A 14,233-nucleotide genomic window follows, 5' to 3' on the forward strand; every position below is an offset into this window, starting at 1 on the left:
CAACGGCAAACACTGGACAAATTACCTTTCCTCTTTTTGGCTCAGTTTATCTTTACTCTTTGGATACATGTGGTCTTCCTTCATCTAGTTAAAGACATAACTTTAATCATTATCTTCTCTCTGCCTCTCTTGACTTACCAGTTTTTGCTCTCTACTAAATGGTTTCTCTCAGTATATGGTTATTTATTTTACCATATTTAAAAAGTTCTTTCTTGACCTTACTTTCTCTGCTTATTAGTATCCATTTCTTTACTTTTCTTTACAGCAAAACCCCACCAATCATGCCGTTTCTCTCATTGCTGAACTAGAACTATTCTTACTTAAAAGGTCATCAATTTCCTTCATGTTGCTAAATCCAATGGTCAATTCTTAGTTTTTTTATTTGGCCTATTATCTCACTGGACCTTCTGCTCCCTTGGTTTTCTGCCAGCTTGCCAGAATTCCTTTCTCCTTGGCTGAACCACCTTCTTCTCCTAGTGTCCCAATGTTGTATAGTCAAGGGTTCCCTCCTGATCCCTATTTTTGTCTCATTCTACATTCTTATGATCTTATGATCTTATGATCTCAGGCAGTCCCATGGCTCTAAGAGCCATCTCAACACTGCTAATTACCAAAGTGTTTTTTGTTTTGTTTTTGTTTTTGTTTTTTTTTGAGAGACAGTAGGGCAGAGAGAGAGGAAAAGGGAGAGAATGCCAAGCAGGCTCCATATTGGCAGCATGCAGTATGCAGGGCTCAAACCCATGAATCTGTGAGATCATGACCTGAGATGAAACCAAGAGTCAGAAGCTTAACCCACTGAGCCACCCAGGTGCCCTCTCCACCAAAGTTTTAGTTCAGCAAAGTTTAAGAGTATTTTCAGTTTGAATCTCTCTTCCAACTCCTATATTCAACTGCCTACTCAACATCTCACTTGAATGCCTACTAAGGGATTCTGCACACAATTCCACTGTAGAAAAAGGGGTTTTCTACCACCATCAAGCAATTCTCTGTACATCAGTTGGGGGGCCAAAACTCAATTCTGACACTATCTACCTGGAGGTAGTATCAGATTCCATAGGTTAAGGGCTCAGTCCTCTAAGAGCGTCCTCCACTTCAGATGCCAATCATAAGCATAGTTTGTTACCTATGCTTCTGACTCACTGGCTACAGATTAGAGGTTTCACCAACTCACTCTTTGGACTTGAGACACCAGTTCCAACTCCAGGTTGTTACCAATGCTTCTAAATGACTGGCTACAAATCATAGGTTCCCACAAAACCCCTCTTTGGGTTTGATTAACTTGCTAGAACAGCTCACAGCAGTCAAGAAACCCATTTACTCACTGGATCGTTTGTGTATTACAAAAGGATATATCTCAGGAAGAGCCAGGTGGAAGAGATCCAAAGAGCAAGATATGGGGAAAGGGTACAGAGCTTTGATGCCCTATCAGAGTGCCACTCTCCCTGAATCTTTATGTGTTCACCAACCTGGGAGCTCTCTAAACCCTGTTCCTTTGGCGTTTTACAAAGTCTCTGTTGATTAAATCACTGGCCATCGGTAATTGATTCTTCCGAGAGGTGGGAGCTAGGGGTGGTGGGACTGAAATTTCCAACCCAGTAATCACAGGGTTGGGTCTAGCAACCAGCCACTAAACTTTTGGTTACCTAAGGGCTTTCCAAAAGTCACCTCATTAACATAACAAAAGGAACATTTATTGCTCTCATCACTTAGGAAATTACAATGGTTTTTAGGAGTTCTGTCCCAGAACAGAGGATGAAGACCAAATATATATTTCTTATTATAAATCACAATATCACAGGCCTTAGTCTAACTCCAAGTTGCCTCTTGAATTCACTGAAGGCAAAAATCTGTTAGTATGCTTTTACATTCTTTCAAGTTATGGGCCTAGGAAAAATTAAATGGCCTTTTTACCACCTAATTCTATACTGCCAATTTGAAAACAAAACTTTAGATCCTAATAGAAATGGACATTATCAGTTGGAGCAAAGATAGCTAACTAACACTGTTTAAAGTATGAGAGATTCTTAGTGTGCTGCTCCTTAATCTAAACTGTTACTCACCTCAGTATAAAGTGAAGGTTTAGGGTACAGAGAGAGGCCCTGAAATTCAACTGCCCGCCTACAAATTCCTGCTATGCCCCTTGCCAGCTATGTAATTTTGAGCAAGTTTCCTGATCATTTTAACTCTCAGATTTTTTTATTTTTAAAATAGTGATAATAGTTGTAAAGAAAAAGAATGACAAAAAATATGTAAACCATCTAGGATGTGAAAAATTGGTAATAAATAATGTCAAAAAGAAAACCACAGGCCCCAAATGGTATCACTTAGGCCAAGTTTAAGTGCCAGCTGGGTAGGCTGAATACCTAACCTGACTGCAGTGTCAACCTCCCCCAGAAATGTAAGTTTTAACCAGGCAGTCAGGAATTTTCCGATAGCACCAATGAAATAATCTGTCACATGGGCCTTCTCCATCCTCCAAAAGATGAAGTAATCTGAGTAAGACCCCTTTCCCTGTCCCTCCTTGCAAGGGAAGGTGATCTTGCCAGAAACAATCCTTTCTTGTCTTTTGCTGATAACTCTCTTGCCCCATCTTCCTTCCTATAAAAACCGTGCATTTTGTACAATTCCTTAGACCTCCCCTCTACTTGCTGGATGGGATGCTGCCCGATTCATGACTTGTTTAATAAAGCCAATTAGATCTTCAAATCTACTCAGTTGAATTTTGTTTTTTAACAATACAAATTAGCTATTATTATTATCATTGTTAACTGGGGTAAATAATATTTATCTTATAAATAGTGCTAGCCTCTTTTAAATCAAATTTGGATAAAGTCATCATTATCACTGGTATATTTTCCAGCAGAGTGTTTTATTTTTTTTATTATTATGACAATGAAAATAAAATCATAACATCATGTAGGTCTTCAGTTTGAATCCCTCTGGTAAAACTATTTTTAAAAACACAATTCATGCTAAGAATTGTTAAACAAAATCCAACTGAGTAAATTTGAAGATCTCTTTGGTTTTATTCAACAATTCATGAATGGGGTAGCTTCTGACAGTGGTACAAAAAAACAGTTTTTAGAGGCAAAAGGAGGGTGGAATGGGGGAGGTTTAAAGATTCAATTATTCCAGGTAGGGTTACCTTTCCTTAGGGAAAGACAAGGGGGCTTATCTGGCAAGTTTCCTCACTAATGCTGATTGGGAAATTCCAGACTAATTGCTTTATTATTTATTTATTTTTTAATTTATTTAGTTTATTTTGAGAGAGAGAGAGAGAGAGAGAGAATGCAAACAGGGTAGGGGCAGAGAGAGAGGGAGAGAGAAAATCCCAAGCAAACTCTGCAAGCACAGAGCTCAATGCAGGGCTTGAACTCATGGAACCATGAGATCATGACCTAAGCCCGAAATCAAGAGTTGGTGGCTTAACCGACTAAGTCACCCAGGGACCCCCAGACTAATTGTTTTAAATTTCCAGTCCTAGAAGAGGCTTAAGCTGCAATTAGGTTAGGCATTAAGTTTTTTTGTTGGGTTTTTTTTAAGATTTTATTTCTAAGTAATCTCTATACCCAAGGTGGGGGTTGAACTCACCAAGCTTCCACATGAGCCAGCAAGGTGCCCCAGATTAGGCACTAAGTCTTGATGGGGTTTAGCAAAAGTGACTCCATCTTGATTCTTTCTTTTTAACAGAGTTTAGTACCACAGACTAATAATGAACTCTGAAACATGTTAGCTAACATCAGGTATTATAGTGTTATGATTTTAAAAATATACTTTAGGGGGCTCCTGGGTGGCTTAGTCAATTAAGTATGGGACTTTGGATTTCGGCTGGGTCAGGATGGGGGTAGGTGTGGTGGGATGGAGACCCCATCAGCTCAGCACTGAGTGTGGAGCCTGCTTGGGATTCTTTCTCTCTCTGCCTCCATGCTCGTTCTGAAATTTAAAAAAAAATTAAAAATTATGTGTATATATAATTATATACATACATACACATACACTTTAGTAGCGGCTAAGTTTTCAGATTCCAATATATATTTAAAGTAAACAATTCTTAAAGTGTATATTTGTGTGTGTCTAACACTGAATGCTTACTGTATTCCAGAAGCACATTGCCCTACACATGCTAGGGGTTGTTTTTGTCCTTTTGTTTCCTTCCCGGTTTAACAAAACGAGTAACAAAACTGCTTGGGGGACTAGGGTTGAGACTGAAGAGGGTAATACAGTAATGAATTTGCTGAGATAAACGCTATTTTAAAAAGTTACAAAATCCCCAAATTTTCATTGTATTTGTATTTTTTACATTTAGGCAGCAACTACTACCTCCAGGAAATTTCCCCTTCACCTCCCAAATCGGCGTGAAGGGAGACAATAAAGTTGCTTAGGACAGTCTGCCCAGACTTGCCCCCAATGTGGGGAATCTGACTACTGGAAAACCTTAAATGTAAAACGGAACGGGCTGGGATCGCGCGGGGGGGTGGGGGGCGCTTGGAAAGACCTGGAAACCCGCGCCTACGGGCGGCGGCCCAGGAGCACATTCCCTTAACTCCCTCAGTGCCAGCCCCGCTGGGTTGGGAAGCTCCTCCCCCGCCCTTCCTTCCTCCTCCTCCTCCCCCCCCCTCCCCCGCAGCGGCGGGCGAAGCGGTGAGCGCTGCGGTATTTTGTCCCCAGCGGCGACCCCTTCTCCCAGGCAGGTTGCGGCTGCAGCGGCCGCCTTGGCGGTGGCGGCAGCGGCGGCAGCGGGAGCCGAGCACTAGGAGAGACCGGGGCCGGCCCTGCGGCCTGGAGGCCGCGAGAGGTGGAGGCCAGGCCGCCCTCCCGCGCCGCGGGAGCGGAGGGGAAGAGGCGGCCGCGAGAGAGCTCTGCCCGGCCGCCGGGAAGGTGGGGGACGCTCCGGGCACCTCCCGCCCTCCGGCCGCCGCCGCCCTGCTGGCCCTGCCGCAGCCGCCGCCCCCGCCGCCGCCGCCGCCGCCGCCCCCGCCGCCACCGCCGCCTCCTCGGGCTCCCTCCGCGGGCTCGACGGCCCCGGCCGGGGACGGCGGGCGGCGTGCGCGCCCGGAGCCTCCGGAGATGGCGGGAGGGCACTGCGGCAGCTTCGCCGCGGCGGCGGCTGGCAGTGGCGAGATCGTGCAGCTGAACGTCGGGGGGACCAGGTGAGTCCGCGGAGAAGGGCCTCGGAGCGGGCATGCGGCGGACGGCCTGCAGGGGGACGGCGAGGCCAAGGTTGGCGGGGACTTGGGCGAATGTGGGAGCCGAGCCCGGTGGGTGACGCGGGGGCCCTCCCGGCGGGAAGAATGTCGGCGGTCTCGAGTCTCTGCTCCGGGGACGGAGAGGCAGGAGGGCCTCTTGGAATTAGAGCGAGCCGGGCCCATGTGCCCGTGGCTGCCTTCCTAGAATGCCAACCTTTGTCCCTCCCCCTTTCTAAACTATCAGGCCAAGTGGAACATTAAAAAGCCTTCCTTACCTAACCTTAGAGTGTATTTGAGGAATTTATTTTGTAGAAGCCTGGCCTTGTGGTTTGGCTTTTGCAGATGAACCTGCTTCCCTTTTCGGTCAACAAGGTGTCGGTGGGCGTGGGTAAGAAAGAGTACTGTGCTCTTTTCCCCTTCTAATTAAGGAGTGTTTGCAGTCTCGAAGGGTTTCGGTGGATGGAGTACAGTAGAGTTGCAGTACGTTATTTATTTTCAGAGTTTCTGGGTGTATAGCTTTGAAGGATCTGTTCAACCTGCAGGGCAGTGGGTCCAGGAACCGCAATTTTAACAGTTGGTTCTGAGAAGCTTTGGATATTGGCACTGTCTACTCAGAGTAGACAGACTGAAAGCTCTGTATCCTCTCTCTTGCCTTCCACTCCCTGTCTGTGACTTCTATTAAGCTTTCTTGGGGGAAAATCATTTGTGGATTCGGTATGGCTTATGAGTCACTCTTCTCAAAAATGGGACTTTGCCAGCTCTGTTTGAAGGAAGGGGTGGTTGAGTTTTAAGCTTGGTAGGAGATGAACGATAGAGTGCTCGAGAACATGAAAGGATTTCAACATCCCGGACGTAACTAATATTTTTAAAAATACAAAACAACATTGTGAAGCGTACGGATAAAAATGTATCGTACTTTAATCCTAAACGTTTAATTCTAAGTGTACTTATTCAACACAAGAATCAGTAATTCTTCATTCTTTCCCGGTCGCCCCCTCCCCCCATGCAAAACCGTTCAACAGTGTGAGGTCGATTATTGCTCTGTATAGATACTGGTCTTCTGGAGAAGACATGTGTCCTAATGTAAGAAATGGGTTTTTTCCCTTAAAATCACATGGAAATTTTGCGGGTTTGATAACGTATGGATGCAAAGGAATACCCCCTCTAGAGTCGACCTGCAGTGTGTGTTAATGCTGAGGAATAGCACTATAGTCATTGAAAATACCTGCACTGGTTCCTAATTGCTGTAGATTGTGGATGATGTTTCTTTTCAGGTATTCTAAAGTATTACGATATTACTATTACGATAAAAATTAAATGTAGTGTTATTTACTGCATGCTGAAAGTGGATGGTTTAATAATGAGTGAACTCTTGGTAATGACTGTAGAATTGAGTTTAAATTTTTTAATCATAAAAGGCAGCCATCTTGGAGCTGAAACACTTTATTTTATTTCACTGTTTATGAAACTTGATTTTATCAGGGTGTAAGTTTTTCTAAGTGATGATATTAGCAAAGAATACAAAAATAAGATAAATATATTATTGGATCGAACAGTTTAGAAGACATACGAAAGTTGTTAGATAGGAATGAGAATTTAAATAAAAAAAAAACAGCATAAACTTTATAGATTTGCTAGGATAACATGGTTTATAAAATAAGTAATGACATGGCCTATAGAAAATAGGACATCCAACTTCAAGTGTTCTAAGGCTATTTTCTTGAGTTACTTTGAATCATAGACTCTTGCAACAGTTTAGAGCTAGAAAGGATCCAGAAGTCATCTGTATTTTGTACAAAACAGATTAACACAATCACCTTAGCCATTGTGAAGAAAAAAAAAAATCCTGATTTGATTCTCAATAAAGTTGAGGAATTGCCCCTGGGAGAACTACCTGTGGCAAGAATGGAGGTAGGCTCCAAGGTGATAGAGTAAGACTCAAAAGGAGGGTATACTGTGAGCAGAGAAGCATATGTTATATACGTGAGGTCCTTTCCACCCCCCGAAGAGAGGAAGGATATGAAATTGGACATATTCAAAGGAATTATAGAAATGAGCAATTTTTATGATTTATTTAACACTGTGGGTAATTCAGGAAGTAGAGAAGAAAAGGGCTCACTTAGAATTAACAGTATTTACCAACCCCCCCCCCCCAAAAAAAACCCTAAAGAAGTGAAAGAAACCTAATATGACTCAATTTGTGATTAATTCTGTTATGAATGAGTACAATTTGAGGCCTCACAAGAGAGGTCTGGGATCTGCTAGTGGGGAACTTATGGACAAAGGACTTTGGAATCATGCAGATACAGATTCCAGTTCCCAGGCTTTCCCTGTAACTACTCAGCAGCCTAGGGCAAATTATTTTTTAGTGCTTAGTTTTCCTAAAATGTAAAGTGATGATAATAGTACCAGCCTTACAGGTTTGATAAAGGAATTTGAAGTAAAAATGGGAAATGTAAGGGTTGGTGGCATAGTAACATTGAAGGATAAATAATTTTAATTAGATTGCTTCCAAGTTAATTGAGAGGGAGGCAAAGAGCAAGAACTAGAAGTGTAGATATTATGCTAATATCTTGAGTAACATTTCTGCTGAGACCAGATTGGACATGGCCCTTTTCTTGGCACACTGTGGATAGGAGCTAAAAACCATTAGATAAGGCTTTCATATATATTGCAGAAAATTATGCTTGTCACATGTAACTTTATTTATTTTTTTCCTTAAAGTGTAGCTAATTTATTTTTTCTTTAAAGTTTATTTTTGGGAGAGAGTACATGCACACCTGCGCAAACGGGGGGAGGAGCAGAGAGGGAGCGAGAGAATCCCAAGCGGACTCCAAGCTGTCAGTGCAGAGCCCAGTGTAGAGCTAGATCTACAAACGGTGAGATCATGACTGAGGTGAAGCCCGAGAGTTGTACGCGAAACTGACTGAGCCACCCAGGCACCGCATGTAATTGCAAATGTCATTTTTATGACGTCAGACTTGAAACCTGGTTTTTACGTTCTGTGGGGTCCCCCCCCCCATTTGTCTTCCTCTTGTTTGAAAAGTGGAAAATTGGTGGGGGAGAGGATCTAATCCTTTTGCCCATAAATTTCAGATTACTAACCCTACCCCAAACTGCTGATTTTAATTGAAACTGCTAATGCAACTTTAAGCAGACCTGTGTAATTTTCTAAGTGACACAAAATTTGAGTTCTCTGGCAGTCTGCTGAATAATGAGTGCGTGAAGGATCACAAGTTATAAGTGATCCTTATTTGGAGTTAATTTGATAGGCTCAAGAACATAGTGATTTTGTGTGGGGGGGGGGCAGTGGATCCTTGTATCCTTCAGTTTGCCATTTACTGAATTTGCTTTTATTTATTTGGCCAAGTCAGTTTCCTTTGACTAGCCGTAATCTGCTCCTCATGTTTTCTTAAGATTTTGCTAAGATATACACTTGCAAAATTTGCCGTGGTTTCTTGAATGAACTCCCTGGATCCTTTCTTAATCTGATTAATGGGCACAGGGACTGCTTTAGAACAGTCATAATGCTAGACAAGGAATGTGGAGAAAAGCAGAAGTCTGTTTGGCTGTCTTCTGTGTGAGGACACATGGTGATGGCAACAGAAAGTAAAAAAGAATATGTAGGTAGAGTAGATACCCAATGAGAGAGTAAGCATGAATTGTCCAAGGGTATTGAAGTACTATCTTATTAGATGGGAATACACTTGTGTTGGAGAGATGGAATGGGACTTGAAGGTAATTATAAATGTTGAGAATTTTGGACTTTTTGTGATGGCCTTTGTTGATTCTTCAGCAGATGGCATGCTGGAAAGTGGTATTTTAAGAAGCATTATATGTTAGCGAATTAGTTATTTGATTTTGGGAGTACCTGGGTGACTCAATCGGTTGAGCGTCTCACTCTTGATTTTGGCTCAGGTCACCAAGTCAGGATCCCAGGGTGATCCCTGCATCGGACTCCCTGCTGAGCATGGAGCCTGCTTGGGATTCTCCCTCCCTCCCCCTCTCCTTTTGCCCCTGCCCCCCCCCCCCCAGGTTGTACACACACTCTCTCTCTAAAATAAAAAATAAAAAAAATTCCGTGATTTTTGTTGTGCTCTCTTTGAATAATCTTAGCTCTGAATTGAAACTGGCACGATTTTAAAATAATAAATGTACATAATTGATGTAGCTATAGCTGTGCAACAACTTGTAAATTATTATGTGAAGCAGGTTAACACTGAGATTTCAAATCATGTCCTCATTTATAATACCAGATTATTTTTAATTGCAGATTTAGTACCTCAAGACAAACCCTTATGTGGATTCCAGATTCTTTTTTTTCCAGGTATTTTATATAATTCTTTAGTACCATTTTTTTTTTAAAACTTGATTACTAAAGTAATAAAAAAATTTATTTTTCTGGTTAAATTAATGTTTTCATTTTTTGGGTAAAAATCTTCACTTTTAAAATAGATTTAAAATTTTTGATATTATTTTGAAGATAGGATGATTCATTTGTATTGGTCTTGGACATTTGATAAAAAATGAGGGCATTCTTTTCATACTCAGCTTTTAGGAACTAACCGCTTATTGATCATGACTCTTCTAGTTTGCTGAGTGGACGAATTTCAACACTGCGAGATGAAACTGGTGCTGTGAGTATAATATGCTGATATATATTTCTAACTTGAAATGTTTATTAGTAATATAATTAATTAATAATAATGCTAATGATTGTTCTGTATTATATAGTGACTCTAAGAAGACAGAAAAACTAATATTTTAATAACCACTAAATGAAAGTGATGTATATGTACTTAAAAAGTGTTTCATTTCTTGTTACATATAGTGTTTCTGTAATTAATAGAACTCAAAATGGAATACTGCATATAGCAATTTAGGTATTTATGATTAAAGAGATTGGATGATATGAGCTTACATTGTCAGGAGAGGAAATACTTTTAATCAGTAATTAAAACTTTAGCAATAATTAGATGAATATGGATACTAAAGCATTTTGATATTGAATTAGAATGGTAAGATATTGCAAATTAATTAAGTCCTACAATTTTTTTATTTTGGAGAAAAACCTTAGGAACCTGTACAGCAATGGCAAAATGAGGGAAGGAAAGAACTATCAGGGTGCAGTACAGAAATACGAGTTTATACATTTAAAAAACAGTTATAATGTGCACAACGGTATGTAAAGGAAATGGCTAGTACTCACAAAAGCTAAAATAGCTTTCTGTTTGGAGGCAATAAAGTGACCAGACGTACTTATTTGCTGTGATGGGATTTGCAGATGAAATTAGGCAGCAAAAGCACGTACGTCCATGAGAGATTATAGACATCAGTAGTAACAACATCTGCACCAATCTGTTGTGTCTCCAACTTCTCACTGGTCCTGATAAAAACAAAAGCAAGAGCTTACGTAGCGAGAACAACCTCGTTTATTGTAGAAACATAATCAATCATAGTATAAAGAGGTTTACTGCTAGCTATCATTTTTCTGTCTAATTGAATAATGCAAGCTTTAAAAGGTGTTCATTTTTATGGTTAGAACTTTTATGATTGATTTAAAATCTGTATCCAAAGTGTTGGTATACATTCCTGTAGAAAGTTATCAATTACCTATTTCATATTTTCTAAAGCATTGTTTTTTTCCCTGTATGTGGTGCAGTATTTGTTATTTAAGAAATGTGTTTTGTCATCATCCCCCATCCCTGGCTTTTGAGGAAACTGAGATAATGGAATGTAAAAATGCTATGAGAATAGTATTCGTTTCCAGTTTTTATAGTAATGTGCAGTATTTATTTTTCTTGATTACCCTGTGTGTTTTATTAAAGTACATTGTTGTTTCATTAATTCACATATGAATCACAAATTATATAAGTCACAGTCATTGTCACCAGTAATTAATGATAAGATAACATAAGAAGGTATTATTTATGTATAATGGTTTTGAAGTATTTACTGATTTCTACAATATTTCAGATAAAAAGTATGTCACTTTTACCAAAAATATCAATAAATAGATGCCAGTATTCCTACATTTAAAATATTATCAATCTAATAATAGGTTTTTGGGTGAAGAGACAATACTACCTTAAATGCACACATTTAAAACTGCATTCTAACTTTAGAAACATTAAAATCTAAGAGTGGGATCAAATAAATACGGTATTTAAATAATTTAGTGTTTGTCCCCTTAGTGCTACAGATTAATTAGTTGAATTTATAATTTGAAAATAAAACAATTCTTCATTTACAGATATTTATTGATCGAGATCCAGCAGCATTTGCACCCATTTTAAATTTTCTTCGGACAAAAGAACTAGATTTAAGGTAAGAAATGTATCTTTTTAAAGTAAATTCTTACCGGTAGGTCTGTGTTTTTGGAATATTCTGTGGAACGAAAAAGTTCTCCCCCGCCCCCATCCCCAAATTGTTTTGCTTGAAAGTTTCCGCAGAATTAAACTCACAGGTAGAGGCCACCGTCGTATCTATCATCTCTTCCTTTAGACCCCTCCACTAGCTTCCCATTCAGTTTCCTGCCTGCATTCTTACTTCCTTCCGATTAGTTTTCACACTGTAGCCAAACTTATCTTCTAAAAATATAAATGTCATCTGGTTGCTACTCTACTTAAAACTCTTATTTAATATGTTCTTGGATTAATGGCTGGGGATTTGGGAGTTTATTGTTTCATAAGGCTCTCTACGATCTTGCCCCTGCTAAATTTCTCTTGTTTCAACAGTTTCACCTCTTGGTGGTGTTGGTCTTTTTTTTTTTTTTTTTTTTTTTTTAATTTTTTACTATTTAGTTTTGAAAGAGAGAGAGACAGAGAACGAGTGGGGGAGGGGCAGAGGAAGACACAGAATCCAAAGCAGGTTCCAGGCTCTGAGCTGTCAGTATAGAACCTGATGCAGGGGTTGAACTCCCGGACCGTGAGATCATGACCTGCGCCAAAGCGGGACGCTTAACTGACTGAGCCATCCAGGCGCCCCTTTGTGGTCTTGGTCTTGGTCCTGACTTCTTCAATAATGTCTGGTATGTCCACTCAGTATAGGTCTTCCTAGTTTCCTGTCCTGCCATTACCACAACATTTCTTACACATTTTGCTTTTTTAGTAGTCTATCTTCTGTTTGACTTTAAATTCCAACAGGGTAAGCACTGTCCTATATAGTCCCAGGATCTAGCATTGTGTTTGGTACATGAGTTTTATGCGTCATGTCCAATACATGAGTTTTATAGATTGTAGATAAACGAATGACCATTTAAACTGTTACTTTAACTTTGCCAACATCTGGATTCCTACTAAGAATTTACAGTCTAATTTGCCTTTATTATTCTTTTATTCCCTATATTCCTAGTGAACTGTCACTGAAGATCTCTTTATACTTTTTTAGACACAGCTTTTAAAATTCCAATTGTTTAGAGGTGCCTGGCTGGCTCAGTTGGTGAAGTATGTGCCTCTTGATCTCAGGGTTGTGAGTTCAAGCCCCATGTTGGGTATAGAGATTACTTAAAAATAAAATCTAAAAAATATTTTAAAAATTCTGGTTGTTTATTTGACCTGCTTCTTTATAATATTATGTAAGTTTTGGCTTATATTTACTGGAATATGAGCTCCTTAAAGATGACAAAAATCTTTTGGTCTCTTGTTTCCTGTGATTTTTCCAGTGTTAAAACAGTGCATATAAAACAAAAAAGACTGCATATAGTCACTTTGTAGCTTTTCAATAGATATTTACTGAATCAATAAAAGAGTTTGTTGGAGCTTTTTGTTTTTTTTTGGTCCGTGGAGGTGGCAAATAAGTTACTAACTACTTCTTGAATAAAATTATCTTGACTCATAGAATTTGATGAAAGAAGCCTAAATTTACTTGTGGTCGATTTCTTGTGACTAGTTCACAGCTAGATAACCCAGTAAAGGCAGAATTAGTAAGAATTAAATATCTGTATTTATTGATTGCGCTTCTTATAAATTGCTATGTTACTTCATTTAAAGAGGCCTATCAAATTAAAATTCTCTAAGTAGTAGTACCTTTCAAAAGAAGATGGGAAGGAATTTAAAAAATACTGTATTCTAATTTTCTACCTTCCATAAAATTCTTCTGTTGCCCTTATCACACTGCGCTATAATTACCATATTTGTTTTCTTGTCCTCCCCAGGAGACTGGGTTCAAGAACTGTTGTGACCTGAGCCACCTCGTAATTAGCCAGCACTATTGTGCTGTTAACACAGATGGTTTTGAAAAGAAAGGTTTAACTGTTTTTGTGTTAAACCAGTCACAACCAATTTGACAAACAAAAGCAATTTAACATTGCAGTTGTACGTGTTTATTAAACCCAAGGAATTGTTTAAAAGACCTTTTTTGGAGCGGTTTTAGGTTTACAACAAAATCAAGAGGAAGATACAGAGATCTCTCATGTACCTCCTGTTCCTACACATGCATAGCCTACCCCATTATCAACATCACTTACCAGAATGGTACTTTTTTTTTTTTTCATGCCAAGGGTGAACCTCCATTGACACATCATAACCACGCAAAGTTCATAGTTTACATTATAGTTAACTCTAGGTCTTGTGTATTCTGTGGGTTTAGACAAATGTATAATGACACGTGTCCATCATTTTAATATCATAGAAAATATTTTCACTAACTTCATCTTTTGTGCTCTGACTGTTGATCCCCCCCCCCCCCCCCCCCCCCCGCCCTGCAACCGTTGATCTTTTCATTATCTCCATAATTTTGCCTTTTCCAGAATGTCTTATGCTTGGAATAATACCGTAGGTAGGCTTTTCAGATTGCCTTTTCTTTCGCCAGTATCACACTGTTTTGATTACTATCGCTTTATGGTAAATGCCATGGTTGAGTACTGGCAGTCCTCCAATTTTATTCTCCCTCAATATTGTGTTGACTATTCTGGGTCTTTTCACTCTCCATAGAAACTCTAGAATCAGTTTGTCAATATCCATAAAATAACTTGCTAGAATTTTGATTAGGATTTAATTGAATTTCAGATGAAGTTGTAAAGAACTGACATGTTAACAAAACTGAAT

At 39.5% G+C, this 14,233-nt stretch overlaps 1 protein-coding gene across 1 annotated transcript in view; it reads left to right on the plus strand.

Annotated features, from left to right (window-relative positions):
* Window positions 1–5,033: 5,033 nt before the first annotated feature.
* KCTD3 (potassium channel tetramerization domain containing 3) overlaps window positions 5,034–14,233 on the plus strand; it is a 54,252-nt gene continuing 45,052 nt past the window's right edge. The window contains exons 1-4 of the mRNA XM_042925073.1: window positions 5,034–5,150; window positions 9,460–9,513; window positions 9,778–9,823; window positions 11,440–11,513. Of these exons, the coding sequence (XP_042781007.1) occupies window positions 5,068–5,150; window positions 9,460–9,513; window positions 9,778–9,823; window positions 11,440–11,513 (257 nt within the window). The 5' untranslated portion in view covers window positions 5,034–5,067. The remainder of the gene's footprint in view (window positions 5,151–9,459; window positions 9,514–9,777; window positions 9,824–11,439; window positions 11,514–14,233) is intronic.

Source organism: Panthera leo, chromosome F3 (assembly GCF_018350215.1).
Source record: "Panthera leo isolate Ple1 chromosome F3, P.leo_Ple1_pat1.1, whole genome shotgun sequence".
Taxonomy (NCBI): domain Eukaryota; kingdom Metazoa; phylum Chordata; class Mammalia; order Carnivora; family Felidae; genus Panthera; species Panthera leo.